Source organism: Heptranchias perlo, chromosome 1, assembly GCF_035084215.1.
Source record: "Heptranchias perlo isolate sHepPer1 chromosome 1, sHepPer1.hap1, whole genome shotgun sequence".
Classification (NCBI taxonomy): domain Eukaryota; kingdom Metazoa; phylum Chordata; class Chondrichthyes; order Hexanchiformes; family Hexanchidae; genus Heptranchias; species Heptranchias perlo.
The window spans coordinates 30,009,603-30,033,404 of record NC_090325.1 but is presented as its reverse complement, the minus strand read 5'-3'; the positions used below and the strand labels follow the sequence as shown (position 1 = coordinate 30,033,404).

Genomic DNA, 23,802 nt, shown 5'->3' with positions numbered 1-23,802 from the left:
AGGATTGGGTACTAAATATTCCTGGATACAAGGTGTTCAGGAAAGATAGGGAAGGGAAGAAAGGATGGGGGAGGGTTGCAGTATTGATTAAGGAGAATAGTGCAGTGCTGGAGAGAGAGGATGTCCTGGAGGGGTCAAGGACAGAATCTATTTGGTTAGAGTTATGAAACAATAGAGGTGCCATTAAACTACTGGGTGTATTCTATAGGCCACCGACCAGTGGAAAAGATATACAGGAGCAAATTTGCAGGGAAATTACAGAGAGGTGCAAAAGCCATAGAGTAGTGATAACGGGGGACTTCAACTATCCTAATATAGACTGGGATAGTAATAGTATAAGGGGCAAAGAGGGGGAGGAACTTTTGAAGTGTGCTCAGGAGAACTTTCTTGACCAGAACGTTTCCAGCCCAACAAGAAAGGAGGCATTGCTGGACTTGGTTATGGGGAATGAGGCAGGCCAAGTGGAGCAAGTGTCAGTGGGGGAACATTTAGGGGACAGCGATCATAGTATCAGAATAGCTATGGAAAAGGACATTGACCACTCTAAAGTAAAAATATTCAATTGGAGGAGGGCCAATTTCAGTGGGATGAGAACAGATCTGGCCCGGGTAAATTGGAATCAAAGATTGGCAGGCAAAACTGTAATTGAACAATTGGCGGCCTTTAAGGAAGAGCTGGTTCGGGTACAGTCTAGGTTCATTCCCACGAGGGAGAAAGATAGGGCAACTAAAGCCAGAGCTCCCTGGATGACAAAAGAGATAGAGAGTAAAATGAAGCAGAAAAAAGGGGCGTATGACAGATGTCAGGTTCATAACACAAGTGAGAACCAGGCAGAATATAGAAAGTTCAGAGGGGAAGTGAAAAAGAAAGTAAGAGGGGCAAAGAGAGACTATGAGAATAGACTGGCGGCCAACATAAAAGGGAATCCAAAAGTCTTCTATAGGCATGTAAACAGTAAACAGGTAGTAAGAGGAGGGGTGGGGCCGATTAGGGACCATAAAGGAGATCTACGCATGGAAGCAGAGGGCATAGCCGAGGTACTAAATGAGTACTTTGCATCTGTCTTTACCAAGGAAGAATATGCTGCCAGAGTCTCAGTAAAGAAAGATGTAGTTGAGATACTGGATGGGCTAAAAATTGATAAAAAGGAGGTACTAGAAAGGCTAGCTGTACTTAAAGTAGATAAGTCACCTGGTCCGGATGGGATGCATCCTAGGTTGCTGAGGGAAGTAAGGGTGAAAATTGCAGGGTTACTGGTCATAATTTTCCAAACATCCATAGATACGGGGGTTGGTGCCAGAGGACTGGAGAATTGCAAATGTTACACCCTTGTTCAAAAAGGGTGTAAGGATAAACCCAGCAACTATAGGCCAGTCAGTTTAACCTCAGTGTTGGGGAAACTTTTAGAAATGATAATCCAGGACAGAATTAACAGTCACTTGGACGAGTGTGGATTGATTAGGGAAAGCCAGCACAAATTTGTTAAAGGCAAATTGTGTTTAACTAACCTGATAGAGTTTATTGATGAGGTAACAGAGAGGGTAGATGAGGGCAATGCAGTTGATGTCGTGTATATGGACTTTCAAAAGGCATTTGATAACGTGCCGCATAATAGGCTTGTCATCAAGATTGAAGCCCGTGGAATAAAAGGGGCAGTAGCAGCACGGATACAGAATTAGCTAAGTGACAGGAAACAGAGTAGTGGTGAACGGTTGTTTTTCAGTGTGGAGGGAGGTGTACAGTGGTGTTCCCCATGGGTCACTGCTGGGACCACTGCTTTTCTTGATATATATTAATGACTTGGACTTGGGTGTACAGGGCACAATTTCAAAAATTGCAATGACACAAAACTTGGAAGCTTAATAAACAGTGAAGAGAATAGTGATAGACTTCAAAAGGATATAGACAGGCTGATGGCATGGGCAGACAGGTGGCAGATGAAATTTAACGCTGAAAAATGCGAGGTGATACATTTCGGTAGGAAGAATGAGGAGAGGCAATATAAATTAAAGGACACAATTCTAAAAGGGGTACAGGTTCAGAGAGATCTGGGGGTATATGTACACAAATCGTTGAATGTGGCAGGACAGGTTGAGAAAGTGGTTTAAAAAAGCATATGCGGTCCTGGGCTTTATAAATAGAGGCATAGATTGCAAAAGCAAGGAAGTCATGATGAACTTTTATAAAACACTGGTTCGGCCACAACTGGAGTATTGTGTCCCATTCTGGACACCGCACTTTAGGAAAGATGTGAAGGCCTCAGAGAGGGTGCAGAAGAGATTTACTAGAATGATTCCAGGGATGAAGGAATTTAGTTACTTGGATAGACTGGAGAAGCTGGGGAAGTTCTCCTTGGAACAGAGAACATTGAGAGGAAGGGTCAAGAACTAGAGGACATATATTTAAGGTGATTGGCAAAAGAACCAAAGGTGACATGAGGAAAAACTTTTTTACGCAGCGAATGGTTAGGATCTGGAATGCACTGCCCGAGGGGGTGGTGGAGGCAGATTCAATCATGGCTTTCAAAAGGGAACTGGATAAGTACTTGAAGGGAAAAAATTTGCAGGGCTACGGGGATAGGGCGGGGGTGTGGGACTAGCTGGGCCAAATGGCCTCCTTCCATACTGTAACCTTTCTACGATTCTGATTCTATGATTGATTCCTCACCAGACGTCTGCACATGAGCACTTCCATCGAGGTCACTGGATAGCATTCCGAAACTCTGGCCAATTTTATTTGTTCCTTTTATTGCTGGTAAATAGAATGGTGTCCCATTTTAGGCATTCAGTGTCAGCATCAAGCACTTCCAGGTCAAGTACATCATAATTAGATGCAGAATAAAGCTTGCTCTTCTCTTCCCAAAACAATGTTCCTCAGCCCCAACTTCTGGAAAGTGCCATCCTTCCATCGATGTGATATTTTTTCCATTTCCCACACAACCAGTCCTCATTTAATGAACTTGGCAATTTAGTGCTAATTATTCATGGATATTTGTGTTCTGCTATCTTCTCCCTAGTTTCTGTGAGTATCCACAGGTGCAATCCATCTGGAACTGGGGTCTTGTCCTCCTTAAATTTGGCTAGTTTGTCTAGTATCTTCTTGCCTTCTATCTTAAATTGTTGTAATATCCCTTTTGACTTCTTCTACTGTTGTCATTTCCTCTTTCTTAGACTCTTCAGTGAAACCTGAGGCAAAGTATTCAGTATCCCTGCCATTTCAGTATCATCTCATATGGGTTTATCTTGCTCATTCCTAAGTGGGCCTATCACTATCTTAATTCTTCTTTTGTTACTTACATGCCTATAGACTACTCACTTTACTATTTATTTTTATATTCTTTGATATTTTCATTTCATATTTCCTCTTTGCCTTACTAGTTATTTTTTTCCATCTTTCTTAAGCTCATCATATTCCCTTTGGTCATACTCTCCTTTATTGTTTATGTATTTTGCACATGCCTTTTTCTTTAGATTCATTTTTATCCTCACTTCTATTTATCCATGACATCTCATTCTTGACTAGTTTGTTCTAATTTTTTAGTGGAATATATTTCTCTTGAACGCTATTGCCCACTGTTGTTCTATTTCTATATTTTTCTCCAGTTTACCTTCCTTAGCTCCATCCTCATTTTCTCATAGTTGGCTTTTTACCAATCTATATCTTTCTCAATCATTATCTTAAACCTTATTATACTGTGATCACTGCTCCCTAGATGTTCTCCCACGTTTACTTCTCTTATCTGCTCCGGTTCAATTCCCAATACAAGGTCTAGCGGTACTTCCTCCCTTGTTGGACTTCTTACATATTGGGTCAGAAAAGAGTCTTGTATACACTGTAAAAACTCCATTCCCTTCTTCCCTTTCACTCCCTCTTCCTGCCTGTTTATTTGGAAGTAGTTGAAATCCCCCATGATTATGAATCTGTGCTTTTTACTCATTTCATATATTTGCCTACATATTTCTCCCTCCACCTCCTTTCCATTATTTGGTAATCTATAGTATGTCCCTAATAGTGTGACCGATCCCTTCCTATTGTTTATCTCAATCCATATCGATTCTGTTTCTATCTCTTTGATAGTTATGTGGTTTCTTGCTGCTGCCGTTAAGTTGTTTAATTAACACAGCTACCCCACCACCCCTTTTTCCTTCCCTATCATTTCCAAATACATTATAGCCAACAATATTTAATTGCCAATCCTGTCCTGTCTGAAGCTATATTTCCATTATCTCTAGTGCATCTATTTCCTCACTTCTAATTATTGCCTCCGATTAACTGTCAGTTCAAACCGTGATGGGCTGCTTTAGCTCTCCTCTCCCCCTCCAGATATTCAGAAGTAGCATTTATCCTTTTTATTTTCACAAATCCTTCCCCAAATGATCTTTGAAACCCATCTATCAGTTCAAACTATGTCAAACTGGCAAAACATTAAAATCCCAAATAGCCCCAAAGACAATAAAGAGCGGTCAGTAGCTGACTTGCTTTTAAATGGCCCCCATGGCAGCCTCATTGTACTGTAAACTGATCTTTAAGATTGGCCCTCCTAAAATTAGCAGGTACCTTCATAAAACAGTCTCTCTCTACCCCCACATTTGCCAAAAAAAAAAGATTCACTTAATGGCCTCATAAACAACAGAGACATTAATGAACTCGGAATGTGTGGAAAGCCATGCATGTTTAAAGTGCCCCACGTGAACAGAAGATTTAAGTAAACAGATCAAGCCACTGGTGAACAGTAAGTAGAATCCCAGCAACTGTCATTCCTGAACCACCTCTCCATTGACGAAACAGTGAACCCCTCTCCACCATGAGAAGAAACTCAGGCCTCACCCCCACCCCCCATGCAGTTCCCCTCTACCCACCTAGAGAACATTTTCTTTCAGGTTAGCAAGGACCAGAGGCTCAAGCAACTCTTGTATGTCAGCCAATTCCCCCAAAACCTGTCCCCCTTCACTCTTTCTGACCCCATCTCCCTTTCTAACTTTGCTTCTGTCTGGATTCCTGTTTGCCATATTTTCACCATCCTCTCTGACCTTTCCCTTTTGACCCTGAAACTTCTCTTCTGCATAAGGGCCTTAGCTTCATCTTCTACGCCATACCTCAATGAATTCCAAGCTGGGCATGATGCCAGGCTCTTCTTCCACTTCCTTTCCCTCTTTGCTTTCCTTCTTGGTCAGGAGGCTGCCTCCTGTGACGATGACCCCCCTGCTCCTGTCTTCCACAGCTCGATCCTCCTGGAAATTCAATATTGGGGGTGGGAAAAGAGGCTGTTCGATTGGGTGGAGTGATTGGAGGCAGGAAGTCATGTGATGAAACCTCCAGGAATATGCCCAGAGCTGGCAACCCTGTGAACAAGTAATTAAAGAGTTTGTCAATTTTGCAGACATGTGACTCGAGTCCTTTGTTAATTACAACTGATCTGTGATCCGAACAGATCTGTGGTGATCTAATTTAGTTGATCCGGAGACCAATGTAGTAGTTTTCATTTGACAGCTTTTAATGATAAGATCAATCTCAGTGAAATAAGTATTTTTGTTGAAAACAATCAAAAAGTGACAAGAACTACTAAAAAAATATCATTGCAATTTTGTTTTATGACAGGCTGAGCCAAAATATTATCCTCGAACTGCTCTTGTCAATTTCACAAATGGCAGCTCTGATTTCAGCAATTAAGATTCCTGCCAGCAAGATCAAGCTACAAGCTGCTCCATCAGCTCACAGCTTCATCACACACACAGCCGTAAAATCAGTAAGGTTACAGTGCTTTTAATGGCATAATAATATTTTAAATATTGGAACCTTATTGATTTTGTAGCCAGTGCCTTCAGATTCTCCAGCTTTTCAGCTCTTTGTTCACCTTTCTCATGGCCCTTCAGAATCTTCAGATCAATTTCACTTTGTTTCCTCTCATTTTGTCAATTATAATCTCTCTTTCTGCTTCACTGTTTCTTTCTATCTTCATCTTTCATGTTCTCCATCTTTTTCTCCTTAAGAATCTCCATCTTAGCTCCTCTTTGTTTTCTCTCTATCTTGGTCATTCATCCCAGAAAAATATGTTTTACTTGATCAAACAGCTGCAATAAACACAGAACTTCACTGTGTGGATTATCAGTAGAATAATATGTTTTTTTTAATGTGTTGATAACATTCTATACCCTGGATTTTTCAGCTTGTTTACTGCCTGATTTCAGGTGGTTTAGGGTCAGGAAATGGGGCAGTGAGAATTGCACTGCATCTCTGCCCTTAACAATATGATTTGCAATTTCCGACGGAAGTGAGGTAAGAGGTCAGATATGCCTGTCCAAATTCTGGGGCCCACCTTTAAATTACATTTAAATGTTGCCCTGACGTCAAACATCAGATTTTCCGGTTAGCACCTCTGACCTGCCTACTGCTGAGAACACCAGTATATAAGAGGCATTCAGCAGGTGGCAGCTAACAGGTGGAAGTTGATTTAAACATATTTCTTCACTGGAGCCTGCTGCTGAATGACCATTTCCATTAATATTTAGGACTTTCTTTCATCAAGAAGCTTGCAGCTATGTTGACCTTTCTGTCTTGTGCTCTAAGGTTTCCCTTTTTCCCTTCACATTCCACAGAGGATTCTTTTTATTTTATTACTTAGAGGAAGAGGAGAATGAGGAGCAGGAATGCAGGGAGGTCACATCACCAGACAGCATCTGGCTTGTTGCTGTGACACACTAAGAAGGGCACACAAAGAGAGATGAGCTTGGATAGATGAGCAGCACCATGGCCAGTGCAGTTGTATTATAAGGTATAACATGAGGTATTCATAGTGTTTTGTGAAGATAGATTATGTGTGCCGTAGGAGGTGAAGAAATGAGAAGATAAATTGTATGACCAACCTGCATATACCACTTCTCCTCATACTTCCTATCTCCTACTGCTTCTTCTATAAGAACGTTCAAGAGTTCATGGGCTTCTTCTCATATGGGGGGAGAGGCCAGATGTTGGGGGGGGGGGGGCATCACCTGTGGCTGTTCTCCGACATTGGTTATGGGCCACTTTCACCTTCATGAATAAAGTAGACATTTTGAAGGCCCTCTGTTTGTCACGATATGGAATCTAAACCAGATGTCGGTAAGCATTCCCTAAGGGGAGCGATGACAGGTGCAGGAAAAGAGCAATTAAATATCATGTGAAGCTTTGACTGCTTCCCTTCATCTTAAGCTCTATTGGAAGGGAGACTTGCAGGGAAAGGAAGAGGTTGTGAAGGATATTGTGGAAGGATATTAAGTTCAGCTTGGCTCAATTGGTAGCACTCTCACCTCTGAATCAGGAAGTCATGGGTTGAAGTCCCACTCCAGAGAGTTGAGCGCATAATCCAGGCTGACACTTCAGTGCAGTACTGAGGGAGCGCTGCATTGTCAGAATGCTGTCTTTCAGGTGAGCCATTAAACCACACTGTTCTGGTGGATGTAAAAGATCCCATGGCACTATTCAGAGAAGAGCAGGGGAGTTCGCCAGATGTCGTGGCCAATATTCCTCTCTCAACAAAAACCACCAAAAACAGATTATCTGGACATTCATTCATTTCTAATTTATAAGACATTGCTGTGTACAAATTGGCGGCTGCATTTGCCTATATAACATTGGCTGTATTTCAAAAGTAACTAATTCTCTGTGAAGTGCTTTGGAACGTCTTGAGAACACAGAAAGCACTTTATAAATGTGAGTTCTCTTTTTCTTCTTTCTTAGAATCATAGAATGGTTACAGCACAGAAGGAGGCCATTCAGCCCGTCGAGCCCGTGCCTGCTTTTCTGCAAGAGCAATCCAGCTAGTCCCACTCTGCTGCCCTTTCCCCATAGCCCTGCAATTTTTTTTCCCTTCAAGTACTTATCCAATTCCCTTTTGAAAGCCACAATTGAATCTGCCTCCACCACCCCCTCAGGCAGTGTATTCCAGATCATAACCACTCGCTGTGTAAAAAAGTTTTTCCTCATGTCACCTTTGGTTCTTTTGCTAATCTATGTCCTCTGGTTCTTGACCCTTCCGCCAATGGGAAGAGTTTCTCTCTATCTACTCTGTCTAGACCCCTCATGATTTTCAATACCTCTATCAAATCTCCTCTCAGCCTTCTCTGCTCTAAGGAGAACAACCCCAGCTTCTCCAGTCTATCCACATAACTGAAGTCCTTCATCCCTGGAACCATTCTAGTAAATCTTTTCTGCATCTTCTCTTAAGGCCTTCACATCCTTCCTAAAGTGCAGTGCCCAGAATTGGGCACAATACTCCAGTTGTGACCAAACCAGTGTTTTATAAAGGTTCATTATAACTTCCTTGCTTTTGTATTCTATCCTCTATTTATAAAGCCTAGGATCCTGTATGCTTTTTTAACTGCATTCTCAACCTGCCCTGCCACCTTTAATGATTTGTGCACATATACCCCCAGAACTCTCTGTTCCTGCACCCCCTTTAGATTTGTACTCTTTAGTTTATATTGCCTCTCCTCGTTCTTCCTACCGAAGTGTATCACTTTGCATTTTTCTGCGTTAAATTTCACCTGCCACATGTCCACCTCTTGAAGTCTATCACTATCCTCCTCACTGTTCACTACACTTCCAAGTTTTGTGTCATCTGCAAATTTGGAAATTGTGCCCTGTACACCCAAGTCCAAGTTGTTAATACATATCAAGAAAAGCAGTGATCCTAGTACTGACCCCTAGGGTCCTTCTTGCCTCATACACATTGGTAGTAAGATAGTGTTCAACACACTGAGGGCATGATGGATGTGAATCATAAACATGCTTATTAGAGCGTATTGTTACAAAGTGTGACTGCTTCCTTTTACCTTGGATGTCCTGGTGAGGTCATGGAACGTCTGTCACTGAGTTGCTGTGTGGGGGTTGTTAAAAATGGTACTGACTGCCAAGGTTACCTCCTTCCACTGTGCTTGCACGTTCCTTTGATTAATCTGCTTCCCGTGGTGCCAAATATTTGATTCCTCCTTTCCATTATTTGCAATAATAACATTTACAGAGGAGTTCATGAACCTGGAGGCTCTGTGCCCTGCTGCAGCACCCTCAAATAATTCTTTGTGCCAGTATTCCTTTTTGCCAGTTTCCAAAACAGTGGTCTCCTTGAAGCAGCTGTAGTTAGTTAAATGCTGCAGCAGCACTGATTTCTGAACCTGCCCAGAGGTCAGCTCTCAACAGCACTGGCAACCTGCCATCATTATTATAATGAGCCTGTCCCTGCAGAGTTCAACAGGTTAAGATGGCAGGCAGAGGTCCTGTCCTCACTCATTCCTGATGGCAACCCTGCCAAATTGGAAAATCCATCCCTCCAACTGCACGTATGACACTTAAGAACGTAAGTGTTGACTAAATGTATTCAATAAAGCTGCATTTATTTTTGAAACGTCGCCCACAAAAAAAATACTTAAAAGTATCTCCATGTGAATACAGGAGAGTCGTTTGTTGGTCATGGAAAGTAATTCATTTGTTAGTATGAGTATCCATGATGCCATCTATTATCAGCTCTATAAGTCCCAATGTTTAAAGCAGACTTTTCAAAATCAGTGGCAATCCATAGGAATAAAGTCTTGCTCTCTTCTGTTGGAATCCTGTACTGAGGTACGGTAGTTCCTTTAATCAATTCGACCTGACATCGTATTGGTAAAGAATTGAGGCTTTATTGTTCACAAACAGCAAATACACATATCATCAAGCGATTACTAACAACCCCAAACTAGAAGCATATTACCCATGTAGCATTGGACAGCTGGTGCGGATGACACTTCTACCTTTCTCGCTACATCTGCTTCTGTTATTTCTTCTTCTGAGAGCTACACAGGATTAGGCTTCCGCCAGCATTTACATCCCCTGGAAGGATCGAGCTCTCCGATATTCCGACTGTGAATCTGGTGGCTGCGGGCCAATCTTTTATACTCTATTACTGTCTGGGGCATGCCTAGTCCTGCGACTCCTCTTTTAACAAGGTTAGTATTTCTCCATGCTGCCTCTTTTAACAAGGTTATGCTTTGTACACTACCTGGTCCTGCTGCTTAACCTCAGTCCTTAAATTTCATATTTCATAGTTTCTTAGCTTATTTTCACTTTCTCGCACTTCTGCCCATCCCATTGCTGATGGAATGAAATTTTCAGCGTTCATTCTGATTAATGGGCAATTTAGTATTTCTACAGGTCCATGGAAATGGACAGTTTCTGTTGCTTCCATTATCCAATTTGTGTTTCACAAATTCAATGTCAGGAACATCGCTACCAGTCACCATTTTGGTGGCAAGCATTTAAATTCAGAAACAAAACATTTCTGCCAAAAGGAGTAAAATATACCCCAAAGTTAGGAATGAACTGGGACGGGTAATAGATTTATTAAATAAGTTACCAGAAAAGGCCATGTAAGCAGACAGTACAAATGGATTCAGGAACAAAATAGATGCATTTCTGGAGAGAGAAGGGATATGGTGGGAAGGTAGGTAGCTGGGGTTGACATCAGTTAAAAAGAACGGGCTTGTTGGGTCTGAAAGCTGTTCCCGAAATTTCCTAAGTGTACATACAAGGGCCAAATTTACAAAATCACATTACTGGGAGGAAACTTCTGTCATAAAACCAGTCCTATGAAATGTACAAAATAATCATACAGTGCATCATTGAGTTACTGGGTGTGAATCTGTAACTGTAGTTCCTCACCAATGGATTTGCAAGTTCTGGGCTGCAACAGGATTGGTGAGCAGAGGTCAGAGCATCAAGGAGTTAAGGTGTGTTTTTAAATCTTTGCATGATTTTACACAATTAAGTGAAATGAGAGTCTATTACATTATATAATATGCTGTACCAGGTCCCACAGTGACTGACAAACTGTTAGCCTGTCTCAAGGTCCAATCACAGTTACAAATGACACAAGATTCACCTTTGTGAATTATTTACTCAGCTGAAAATCTTGATACGGTTTAGCCTTGAAACTTCCTTCTAGCTATCCCTTGCGTCATTCTGTACGTAGGAGCTTCCTGTAATTCACCTGATCTATATCACCCACATTACATTTGTATCACTGAGATTTGTAAATTGGGGACTTGGTTCACCTATTGGGCCTGTTTTCAAATTCATCCAGGATTGATGGTATGGAAGTTTCTTCTGTCTTCTGGTTGTAGGGATCCTGTGCAAAATGATTTGGCCAGTCTTAAACCCTTCCCTAGTTCCTAAGCTCCTATTACTTAACGATCATACTGAGAACAAAAACAACCCCAAACACCTCGGCAACAGACTTTCTCTTCTGACCTTCCAACCCTGTATCCTTCATCCTCATATAAAAATTTGAGTAGCTCATAGACTTTTTTACTTTCAAAATCGAGGCTGCCTGCTATGCTACCTCTGCCTCTTCCATCTTCTACCCTGCTCCTCAACTCTGCAGCCAATGTCTTTTCTTGACAGAGTTCCACATACCGATCACCCCAAACTTACCAAACTCCCTCTGCCACAGCAAATCGATTCTCTTCCTATCTGAGCAATCTTCTCTAGTCATATGTTCCTGCTGGAGCCCTTCTCTCTTCCTCTGACTCTGAATTACTCTCATTCCCCATTCCCTCTGCTCCACCATCACAGATCAATCCTTCCAGGACCATTTTGATTGCTCACTCCCTCCCTGCTTTCAAAAGCCTCCTAAAAACTCATCTCCAACCATGCTTGTGGTCTCAGAAGAAAAGACTATTCCTCTCGAATTCTAAATACGCACCATGTCTAGCATCTAACTGAGTTTTGAGCACCCTTAAAATTAACATCTCTACTAACTGGCTGGCAGATTATTTCAGATACTTATCGTTGTTTCCATGATAAAGTTCCTTGTGATATTTTACTTAAATTTACCTTTCACTAGTTTATGGTCTCTCCTTTACATTCCTCCTTTTCCTATCTGTGTCCATCTCTATCTATAAAGTATTCTGAAGAATTTCTATATTAGGAATTCTATATAAATGTAAACAGCACAAATCTGGTGCTAACTGGCAATCTCAGGGAGCTATAGCACTGGTGTGGAAAGCGGAACGATTCAATCCGAAGCTATAGGGGTTGGTTTTCTGGGCTAAAGCACATTGTTGGGGTACAGTGATGGAAGCATTTTCCTGCAGTTGGCTGTGCTACTCCAGACCTGATGCTAATCATGATATAAAAATTGTCAAAATTTGTTGCGATCCACAGAACTAACAATGTTCACAATGGTGTAGATTTTCAACTTGCTGCCCAGGCATAAAACTGGCTTTTTGGACTGGCTGCCTGTTATAGAGAATGGGTGTAAGCATTGATAAAATACTTCCCCACAGAGGAAAGAGAGTGACATTAGAGATTGAGACCCTCTGGGCCATTCACATTCACGCTCTAGAATCCCCTTACAGAGCAGCATTGGTGAAAAGCTAGCTTAGCTCTCAGGTATGATACAGGGGGCCCTAAAGAGACAACATAAATGATTATCCCAATTGTACAAAGCACGTAGGTAGGAGGGAATTAAAGGTGGTGAATCTTCAGCCTCACAGAATATTTATGTAATACGTTTTCAAATTTCTTGCAGGCATGAAATAATGAAAGCACAGAACAAGAAAATGTCATTTAAACTATCAAGCCCATTCTCTCTCCTGATAATGTGTCATCTGTCTGGTCATAGCCTCTACACAACCCATTTAGTCTTCCAACCAATACAGAAAGATACATCTCTGAAATTCATCCTTAACTCTCAAAGCTAATTGAGCAAAACTTTGAAATTTATTCTTTGAAGATCTTTCCCTTAGTTTATTAAATGGTTGGGCAGATGGTTTTTTCAGGATAACAAATCAGTTTCCCCCCTCCCTGCCTCTCCCCTCCTCTCCTCTCCACCCGCCTGCCCCCCTCCCCTTCCCTCTTCTCCTCTCTCTCCTCCCTCCCTCCCCTAGTATAGGCAGACCTGCACTGACAGCAGAGGGGGCTGGGCTTGCTGAAGGACTTACGTGTTTTTTATGCTTTAAGTTAATGCGACAATAAACTGATAAAAAGTCGATAGTCACCACTTTATGGCTCCCCGAGATTCAGATAAAGGTAGCACCTCCTAGCAATTAATCTGCTCGGTAAGAAAGCAAGCTTTTAAGAAATACCTTGGTGACTCCTTCTTTAAATATTCTTCATTTAAGCCACACTGCCACATCCCAAGCTGCATATAATAGCTGCAAGGTACTGAATGATTTTAAAAAGTCGTTTTGATATTGTGGTTTTTATTAAACTATTGGGAAAATAAATTCTGATATTTTAATGGATCAGTTATATTGATGCACCAGTTCTGGCTGGAGTATAACTTCAACTGGTGTGAAGCAGTTTTAAAAGTTATTTGTATACTTGGTAAATGTGACTTTAATCTTTTTAATGTTAGCACAGAGTGGACGATCAGGTCGGCTTTTTGTTTACATTAATATTTAACCACTATTCGGATACTGGTGAGCACTGAGCGCATAGACCTCAGCTTTGCCTGGCCAGGGAGTGACACAGAGTCGGCAGTACAACTTGGAGTTTCCAGATCCACGTTGCTCTAAGCTGGTACTTGGTCTCAAACTGTTACCTGTCGTAGAACAGCCCCTTGGGCAGCCGTTGTGTGTTTTATAATCTGTAAAATCTTTCTGCCTAATGGAATGATCTTGTTTTTGTTTCAGAATGCCAGCAATTTACATACCAACAGCAGACGATATTTTACCAGACACCAAAATGAGTGAGTTTTTAATCTTAATGTGAAATATTTGGAATATTTTCTTTGCGATACTTTTTCCACAGTAATACAATGCCATGTGGCAATAGAGTGCAGTGCGTGTAGCAGAGGGTTTTTATATGGATCACTTTTATGGTATATTATACTATTATAACAAGGCATAGTGAAGGTATTTTGTAAAGGTTTACTATTAGTGAGAGAAGTTATTCATATGACAGCGTTATAATAAGTATGATGAGTGGCTGGATTTTATATTAGACAGAGATTGTGCATAATACAAATTTTATAATAATGGGTGTGTTGCAATTAATATATTTACAGGGTCAATTTTAGAGTGGGGATATTACATTATCAGAACTTTGTAGTGTAGCAGTGGGTGTTATAGTGAGGGAAGGGTTATCATGCTGTCACAGATTAAATTACAGCATTATCTTACAATTTATATTTAGGGTTCCTAGAACAACCCCATAAGTGGTAGATAATTTGATTACATATACATTAGTTGATTATAGAACTCCGCCGCTCGATAAATATAATAGAATGGTACTGAACCCAAGAAAGTGCCATGTTAACTAATCTCAGCTGGAGCAGTGGATGGGACACATTCGTTGCAGAGTGCCAGGCTAGGAGTGAGAAAAATTAGCCTGAATTCCTACTCCGAATCACTCTCCAGTCACCCTTACTCAAAAGTGCGCAGAGGCAGATGTCAGGTGAGAATACGATTGGACTTAGCTGTGATGTTCTCCACAGCTGAATAGCTTACAGAAACTCACTGTCTAGAGTCACACATGAAGAAAGGCCATTTGAGTGAGTAACACAGGGTAGTCAGCACCATGTAATTACATGCTAGCATAAGTCAGCACCTTCAGGAGAAGGGCAAAAACGGGGGAAAAGAAATTGATTAAGATCTTTTTATTAAGAAAACTGGTTCAAGGCCAATGCCCAAATTGGAGGTCAAGGTGTGACAAGGTGACACCAAGCTTAGGTTTTAAAAGCCTTCAGGTTGTATGAGGAAGGAAAGACGAAGGGAGATAGAGTTCCACAGTTTTGAAGCCCTGGAACAAAATGAGTTACAATAGGAGATCACATGGTGTGAGGTGGGGAGTGTATATATTGTGATACACAAGGTATCATGATTGTATGGGACAGGCTGGACGGACCAGAGGGTCTTTTCCTGTCCGTCATTGTTCGTATGTCCATATGAGTCTTGACTTCAATGCAGTGAGGTTGCAGGGACGAGGACGAGTATGCTGGATGACATAATTGCGGCTTAGGAGTAACAAAAGAAGAAAGTTCTCCTTCTGATGCAGGGGTGTGGTTTCACAGGCGTCTGGTATCTTGCTCAAGTAGCGATATTTCATGTGTAAGCATAATTTTCCAATGGTTTTACCCAGCAGTAATGACATGGGGTGAATAGGATAGTCGGGGCAAGACTTGAGTTCCCATTTAAACTTGGTATTTCAACTGTATCGTAAGCAACAGTGATCAGACCAAACAGAGGCAGTCCTTGCATCCGGGGGGAAATACTTCAGGGGCCATTCCACTCGCACCCTTCACTTCTGGGATTTTCCACCAGAAGTGACAGGAGATGTGGGATACCTCCATCCAAATACGGGCACGTGTATTCTAAGGACACACAAGTGGCAGGAAAACATCGTCTAACGTATTTATCATCATTTGCGTCCTAGTGCAATGCTGGGCACTAGGAACATTGTCATGGGTTGCTAGGGTGGGGGTGCCTTTTGAAATTTAAGGAGTCACCAATCGCAGGGCAATCAATCGCGCAGACTAATGTGGCTAGGTGGGATTTTTTGAATGAAAAAATGAGTTTGGGGCCATGTTACACTGCAGCAGGTTCCCACAGTCCTGCCAAAGCTAATCTTTGTCACCTGACAGACAGGCTCACCAAAAGATGTTGGGTAGCCCACCTAAAATATACAAAGTGACCTAACCCTGAAAATCAGCCAAGGTCAGGACCAGAGGCTGGTGGTGGACTCAAAAGCCAATCCACCGAGATCCCATTGGCGTTACGCCAAAGTGGAAAATCCTGACTAAAGTCTCAGGTATTATCTAAATTATATCAACTGGGGTGGGGCCTGGTTCTGCTAGTTCTCTGCCCTGATTGTCGGTTGTCAGGGTGCTAGATGATCATGTAAATCAGCTTGGCTAACTGAGCAAATCTTGGTTAAGTGGTCATTAAAATATGACATTCCGATTTACGATGTGATTTGCGCTGTACGTGATACTGTACTGTACATAGATAGATAAAATACTGACTGTTCATTCCACGGAGCTACAAGAAAAATCTGGGCCTTTGCTTTTGAATAGTTTGATAGTTGCAAATTCCTACATTTAATATTTAAAATGAATGAAAGTACAGCTTGCAGCCACCTCCTGCGAAGTAATCTGACCCATGCTTATAAGTAGTGCCATCTAACTGTACACTATCACTTTACATATCCATTACTATGTTCTTCTGTATTTGTGAGTGTCATGTAATCATGCATCATGTACCATAATGATTCACCTAACCATACAAAGTGTATGTAGTGTACAAGTGCTGAATAACCCAACATATATACCTTGCCTTGACCAGATCTGTAACCTTTGCAAATGGCAATAAAACACTCTGAACCAGGCTTCAGGCAGAGGGGATATAAGACTCTGCTCTATCACTGGCTGGAAGAGTTCTAAAGTGAGATGAGGTTGGGAAGCCTCAACCCAGTTGCTAGTAAATGTTGGCAGGGAGCAGAAAACTAATTAGCACTCCTCAGAGATGGAGCAAAGATGGCTGATGTGGAAAATAGAAAAAGTTTTTTTCAGACTGGGGTTAAGAGGTGAAATTCCTTTCTTCACCAATTTTAGCCAAAAAAAGTAAACCTGAGTAAAAAGCCACATTATACTCACATCTACTTTTGCTATGTTATATTCGCAATTACATTTTCACTAAAATTAGCAAAAACAGGAATTTCACTGATTATTGGGCATTGTATCAGGTGCTTCTCTGCACCTAATCTGTGCTGTACCTGACCTAGGAGTGTCTGATACTCAGCACCTAAACTGCAGCAATGACCCTTTCTCACCTTTATAAACATTTGAAGCAGATTTGGCAGATTATTCAACCATGGAAGGCATCACAGACAAATCTAATCTTGTCCTCACCTGATGCCCGCACATGTTTTTTCCAGCAGGTTTCACTGTATAGTGATAAGAAGCAGGAACCCTGGCTGTTCCCTCAGCAGCCCAGGGTGCCAAGATAAGTTGTAGCATCTCAGCTGGTGTCGTGTCTGAGATCAGTTAACTCAGTGCAAATCATGAATCAGAATGAGGACCTTCTGGTCTGTGTGATTCAGTGCCACAATGGATAGTAAACAACTCTCCTTCGGTCCCAGTTTGCCCCATAATATTAGAAATATTAATTCAATATTGTTACTTTTGCAACTTTCTATAGACTATTTTTTTGATCAATTTGTGCCATTTCTTGAATGCAGGATCCACTGAATATGTGATCGCCATGTTGTCAGTGAGTGGAGTGATCCTTCTGATAACTGCTGTCACTATGCTGGTGACAATTCTCAGAAAGTAAGTTTGAATAATTTCAATTTTTAATGACTGTGTTATAGTAAAGCAATGTGGAACCGGCAGACTTGAGTTATACTGTCAGTTCCCCGTCACTGTCTGGCCAGATAAAGAGATACTCCGCACATGGGCTGGGTTGACCTGGGCTTCAACTCTAGTTCCTGAACTGCTGAGACTAGGGAAACATAAGTCAGTTGAAATTAATTGGCTACAATTCAACAATGTAGGTTGTAAAGTCAAATAGCTAGTTGAGAAACTTGCCGGCTTACCTTTGGGGACCAGAGTGTACTTGTACAAAAGTTTATCTCGTGAGATCGCACGCCCTCAGTGCACACAACCTTGCAGCAGAATGTTTGATTCTCAATACTCTTCTAAGGACCACCAAAAGTATTTTCTCTTTCAATTATTTGGAGACAGTTTCATGTCACTTGCAAATCTAATCAACAGCAGCAACTCTTATCTTTGGCTTCACCCTTAGTCATTGGCCAGGAATTTCTTCAAGATGCCACCGTAACTTTATCAGAAGTGCAGCAGAAACCCCCAGCGGGAGAATGGGAGAAATTCCTGGCCATTGTCTCTAGTCACAAATGGAATTCCCAAATTTTCTTCATTTATTGAAGCTACCTCAATCCTCAAGGAAGCTCAGTTTCCTCTTTCATGTTAAATACTTCTTTCCCTGCACAAGCAAAGTTTAGCTCGATAAAGCCAAAGTTGATCCAAACCTAGAATACTCTCCCATATCTGGGAGTTCGTCTGGCATCTCTCCTTATAACCAAATAAAAGCTAATCATCAGACAGTTAATTCTTTAACTTCCTGCCTCCGACCTTTCTCCAATGCAACCTTTCTTGTCTCTCTATTTAATCGATACTATGATAGTCACTGCCACTTTGTACTTTCTCTCTTGTTCCTCCATCCTGCACACTCTTCCTCCTCCCTAAACTCAAAACTCTTTTATGTTTAAGTTAATAACATGATTATGTGTAAGGCTAGGACAGTTTAGTCGTCTTTCTATATAATTTTCTTAATTAGAGCAATCTATTTTAGAAGTATTGCACTAATGTTACAGTAATAGAGCGATAGAGCTTGTTATTGTTAATTTATTTTGAAAGAATATTTTTATGCATGGTAGAGCTGGGATTGCATCACTGCAGCAGCACTCTTCCCCTCCCCATAGGAAGAAAAGGGTGCAGGTGAAGAACATAAGAAATAGGAGGAGTAGTCCATTTGGCCCCTCGAGCCTGCTCCGCCATTTAATAAGATCATGGCTGATCTTCGACTTCAACTCCACTTTCCTGCCCGATCCCCATATCCTTCGATTCCCCTAGAGTCTATCTATCTCAGCCTTGAATATACTCAACGACTGAGCATCCACAGCCCTCAGGGGTAGAGAATTCCAAAGATTCACAACTCTCTGAGTGAAGAAATTCCTCCTCATCTCAGTCTTAAATGGCCGACCCCTTATCCTGAGACTATGCCCCTTAGTTCTAGACTCTCCAGCAAGCGGAAACAACCTCTCAGCATCTACCCTGTCAATCCCCCTCAGAATCTTATATGTTTCAATGAGATCACCTCGCATTCTTCTAAACTCCAGAAAGTATAGGCCCATTCTGCGCAACCTCTCCTCATAGGACAACCCTCTTATCCCAGGAACTAATCTAGTGAACCTTCATTGCACCGCCCCTAAGGCAAGTAGGAGACCAAAACTGTACACAGTACTCCAGATGAGGTCTCACCAAAGCCCTCTACGATTGTAGTAAGACTTCCTTACTCTTGTACTCCAACCCCCTTGCAATAAAGGCCAACATGCCATTTGCCTTCCTAACTGCTTGCTAACTTTTTGTGTTTCTTATACAAGGACACCCAAATCTCTCTGAACACCAACATTTCATAGTTTCTCACCATTTTAAAAATATTCTGTTTTTCTATTCTTCCTACCAGAGTGAATAACTTCACATTTCCCCACATTATATTCCATCTACCACCTTCTTGTCCACTCACTTAACCTGTCTATATCCCTTTGCAGACTCTTTGTGTCCTCCTCACAGCTTACCTGCCAACCTGAAAATGACCCTTTTTATTAATTTTTTGGTTGGTCCTTTGCTTGTTTCTAAAACTCTCACAATCCTCAGGCTTACTACTCTTCTTGGCAACATTATAGGCCTCTTCTTTTAATCTAATACTATCCTTAACTTCTTTAGTTAGCCACAGAGGGATCACTTTTCCCGTAGAGTTTCTATTTCTCAATGGAATGTATATTTGTTGAGAATATTGAAATATTTCTTTAAATGTTTGCCATTGCTTATCTACCGTCATACCCTTTAATCTAATTTCCCAATCTTCCTTAGCCAACTCGGTTAACCAACTAGGTTAAACAGGCTCTAGTCCAGAGATCTCGGTTCAAGATAGTGGAGTTGTTTTATAGATGGAAACTGGTAATGGGGGATGGGCAAGGCCGCTACCTGTCCTGCAGTTGGATAGATTCCTAACAGTCATGGGGTGGAAGGATGCAAAAGCCCCTTCCTGGTCTGACACGAATGGCAGACTGGGGAAGATGCCGAGTGGAATACTGGGGGAGGAGGGGTCAGTGCTTAGACTCTTGTTGTTTCTTATCTACACAAATCACCTGAATGCAGAAACTAATTGTAAGCTTATGAAATTTGCTCACAATACTAAAATAGAAAGTATAGTCAGGACAGAAGAATTTATATCTGCTTGGCAACTGGACAGATGAAATTTGGTATTACACATTGGAAGTAAGAATGAGCAACATAGGTTTACAATGAAGGAATATAGTTGGCATAGGAGATCTTTGAAAGAGACTTGGGAGTGATGGTAGACTTGTCACTTTTAATGTCAAGACCATGTGGAGAAGCAAATAAAGAAGTGAACAGGATGTTGGGATATATAATCAGAACAGTGGAGTATGTCTACAGTTGAGGTTGTGCTGAGACTTTATAATGCACTGGTCAGACCAGACCGGGACTACTATATGCAGTTCTGGTCATCACACTTCAAAATAGACCTACATGCATAGAAGAGCAAAAAGAATGATCCCAAGTAGGAAAGGGATAAGCTATCAGGACAGATTAGAGAAGCTTCAACTCTATAGTCTAAAGGAAAGGACAAAAGGCAACCTCACTGAGGCATATAAAATTTAAATGGCACAGATAAGGTGAATCCAGTGAACTAGTCTAAGGTCAGACAGGCCAGTAGAACAAGAAGATATAAATTTAAATTAGTGAAAAGTAAATTTTAAAAAGATCATACAAAAAGCTTCTTCCATCAAAGGCTGATAAATTTTGGAATAATCTACTCGGTAAGGTGATAGAATCAAATACTGTAGGGGAGTTCAAGTTAGTAGGTTGGGTGAGTTAAATTCCAGAGGGGTAAGCCTGATGGGCCAAGTGGCCTTTCTTGCCATTGACCTTTTCTTATTCATCGCACCACCTCTCACACTTTATGGCATTCTTTTCCAGATCCTTAATGCTGTGGAACTCTTTACCTCTCTCGGTCTTCTCTTACTCCTATGATCTGCAGGCTTTTAAACCACCATTACTGTACCTCCTCTTCATTCTTACTCTTTTCCCCCTTGCTAGTGTCCTGCACCTAGATTTCTTAATGAATTAAAAACTCGGTTGGGTTGTGTCCAAGATCGGACAAATTATATATGATCTATAGAAGGGACAGGCTTGATGCAATAACAGGCCCTGCCGGTGAAATCCCGTCATAACTGTTTCTCTCACGGCTGAGTGTTATCACTGCCACTGCTCCCATGTTGTTCTCTTTCTGTACTTGCTTATTTTCTTAGCATTGATGCTGTTATATTTGATTTTAGATACTGGAAGAAGTGCAGGTCGTTAGAAGAATCTAGCATGGAGAAAGAAGTAATGGTAACATTCAGCTGTGAGAGAAATAGCCGCAATGGGATTTCACCACCAGATCTCTCTGGCCAAGCATGCATCTCCTGCATTTGTGAAGTGGTGGACAAAAACTATAGAGACACGTGTGAGCAATGAGATGCCTCATTGGGACGCCCTGTTGAATGTCTCATCGATGACCTCCACGTTACTACTGGCGAATACAACTGGGGAAATTTTAACCCCCCTGGACAAGCGGGACAATGGCGGGTGGATGGGTTAAATTCTTAAAAATGGGAAATCCGACCCCAGCCCACCTACTTCCGGTTTAACCGGACGGGTCGGGGGTCAGGCGAGTAAACCGCTCTCGAGAGGCGGGTCAGTCATTATAATATGTTAATGAGGCTCCGTGCCTCGGATTTTGGCAGCCTTTTGGATTTAACGGCAGCGGGCTGGGTTTCCCAGGGATCGGGAAACCCGGCAGCTAAAGGAAGGCGAGAACTGCCAAATCCAGCAGGTAAGTGCTTTTCCAGCACTGCTTGTGGGCAAGGAGGAACAGGGGTGTTTACTCCCGGACTCCTAAGCAAACCTGCCGCAATCTTCTGATCCTCCTCGACCTTGTATAGCAGACTTTCCCTCTCAATTTGGCTGGCTGCCAGGCCGGAAATTGAGTAAAAAAATTCGAATCAAGTCCTGCCGATAAATTTGTGGTTAAGAAGAGAACTGAGGGTTGTAAAGATAACAGAACGTTCAGCGGAGCATGAGCTTCTGAAACCCTGGAACTATCATTTCAAGGAAGGCAACTTTTCCAGGGTGTATAATGTAAAGATAGAAGTACGTATAGACGGGTATTCTGGAGTTTCCTTGATTTACCTTGACACGGGGGGTGGTGGGGTGGGGAACGTGGGGTGGGTGGACAGGAAGAAGTTTTGCAGAACCTTTGCTTAGGAGATGAAAGGGGTGGATTGGGGGGGGGGGTGGGTGGGGAAGAGAGAGACTGGGTGCAGCAGTGGCTTAGTACGTTGTCTTTTTACCACTGGGCCTGAATTTCAATCCAATCCAGGCTGATGGGTGAAGACCTCCTCTCTCTGCTGGCTGTAAGAGTCCTATGTGAAATGATTCTAGGTTCCTAATGGATTTAGGCCCACAGTGCAAAATTGCCTTTAATTTCACCCAAATGAGCACATAATTAACAATGCCTTTCAGAGAAGTCACCTTATCTGCCTTTTAATTTTCTTATGTCTCAATGAGATTGCCTTTTGCTTGTTTAGGGGATGGAAAATGTCACACTGGTGCAGTAAAGAATGTGTTTCTGAAGTTCAGGTAGAGGCACATGGTTGTGATAGAGTAGAGGGACTTTTATTTTGCAGCTGCCAGAATATTCAATTCTACTGTTGGCTGAGAATAGTGCAATGAGTCATAGAGTCATACAGCACGGATAGAGGCCCTTCGGCCCTTCATGTCCGCGCCGGCCATCAAGCCCAGTCTAATCTAATCCCATAGATTTCTCATTCCCCACTACTGACATCCTTCATGATAACAAGTACAATATTCACCAAAGGTTAATAAAAAAGTTTGGGTAGAGTCCATGATAGTGAAGATTGGATTGGTTTGTGGAAGCACAGGGACTTTGATGGTCAGAATATCCTTTTCTAATGATCCTATCCTAAAATAGTGACAATTTCCCTACTCTTTACAAAAATCGCCTACCCCTGGCAGAGCAGTGAGTAGCTGAGCCAGAGGGTCCCCTCTCCCTGCTCCTCCACCCTCACCTCCAACAACAAGTGCAAGAAGCTCATAAGAGAAAAAAGACTTACATTTAAATAGAACCTTTCAAACCTCAGGATGCCCCAAAGCACTTTATAGCCAATTAAGTACTTTTGAAGTATAGTCACTGTTGTAATGTAGGAAATGCAATAGCCAAAGTCCATTTTTGTGTACGTATAGAATAGAATCATAGAAACGTTACAGCACGGAAGGAGGCCATTTGGCCCATCGAGTCCGCGCCGGCTCGATGCAAGAGCAATCCAGCTAGTCCCTCTCCCCTGCCCTATCCCCGTAGCCCTGCAAATTTTTTCCTTTCAAGTACTTATCCAGTTCCCTTTTGAAGGCCGTGATTGAATCTGCCTCCACCATCCCCTCAGGCAGTGCATTCCAGATCATAACCACTCGCTGTGTAAAAAAGTTTTCCCTCACGTCACCTTTGGTTCTTTTGCCAATTATCTTAAATCTACGTCCTCTGGTTCTTGACCCTTCCGCCAATGGGAACAGTTTCTCTCTATCTATTCTGTCTAGACCATTCATGATTTTGAATACCTTTATCAAATCTCCTTGCAACCGTCTCTGTTCCAAGGAGAACAATGGCAGCTTCTCCAATCTATCCACGTAACTAAAGTCCTTCATCCCTGGAATCATTCTAGTAAATCTGTTCTGCACCCTTTCTAAGGCCTTCACATCTTTCCTAAAGTGCGGTGCCCAGAACTGGACACAATTCTCCAGTTGTGGCCGAACCAGTGTTTTATAAAGGATCATCATGACTTCCTTGCTTTTGTACTCTATGCCTCTATTTATAAAGCCCAGGACCCCGTATGCTTTTTAACCGCTTTCTCAACCTGCCCTGCCACCTTCAATGATTTGTGCACATATACCCCCAGGTCTCTCTGTTC

At 41.9% G+C, this 23,802-nt stretch overlaps 1 protein-coding gene across 1 annotated transcript in view; it reads left to right on the top strand.

The window, feature by feature from the left end:
• The window catches only part of skor2 (SKI family transcriptional corepressor 2), a 53,668-nt gene extending 32,373 nt beyond the window's left edge, over nucleotides 1-21,295 (top strand). Inside the window, exons 8-10 of the mRNA XM_067982272.1 lie at nucleotides 13,647-13,702; nucleotides 17,191-17,281; nucleotides 21,115-21,295. Of these exons, the coding sequence (XP_067838373.1) occupies nucleotides 13,647-13,702; nucleotides 17,191-17,281; nucleotides 21,115-21,295 (328 nt within the window). The remainder of the gene's footprint in view (nucleotides 1-13,646; nucleotides 13,703-17,190; nucleotides 17,282-21,114) is intronic.
• The last annotated feature ends 2,507 nt before the right edge of the window (nucleotides 21,296-23,802 follow it).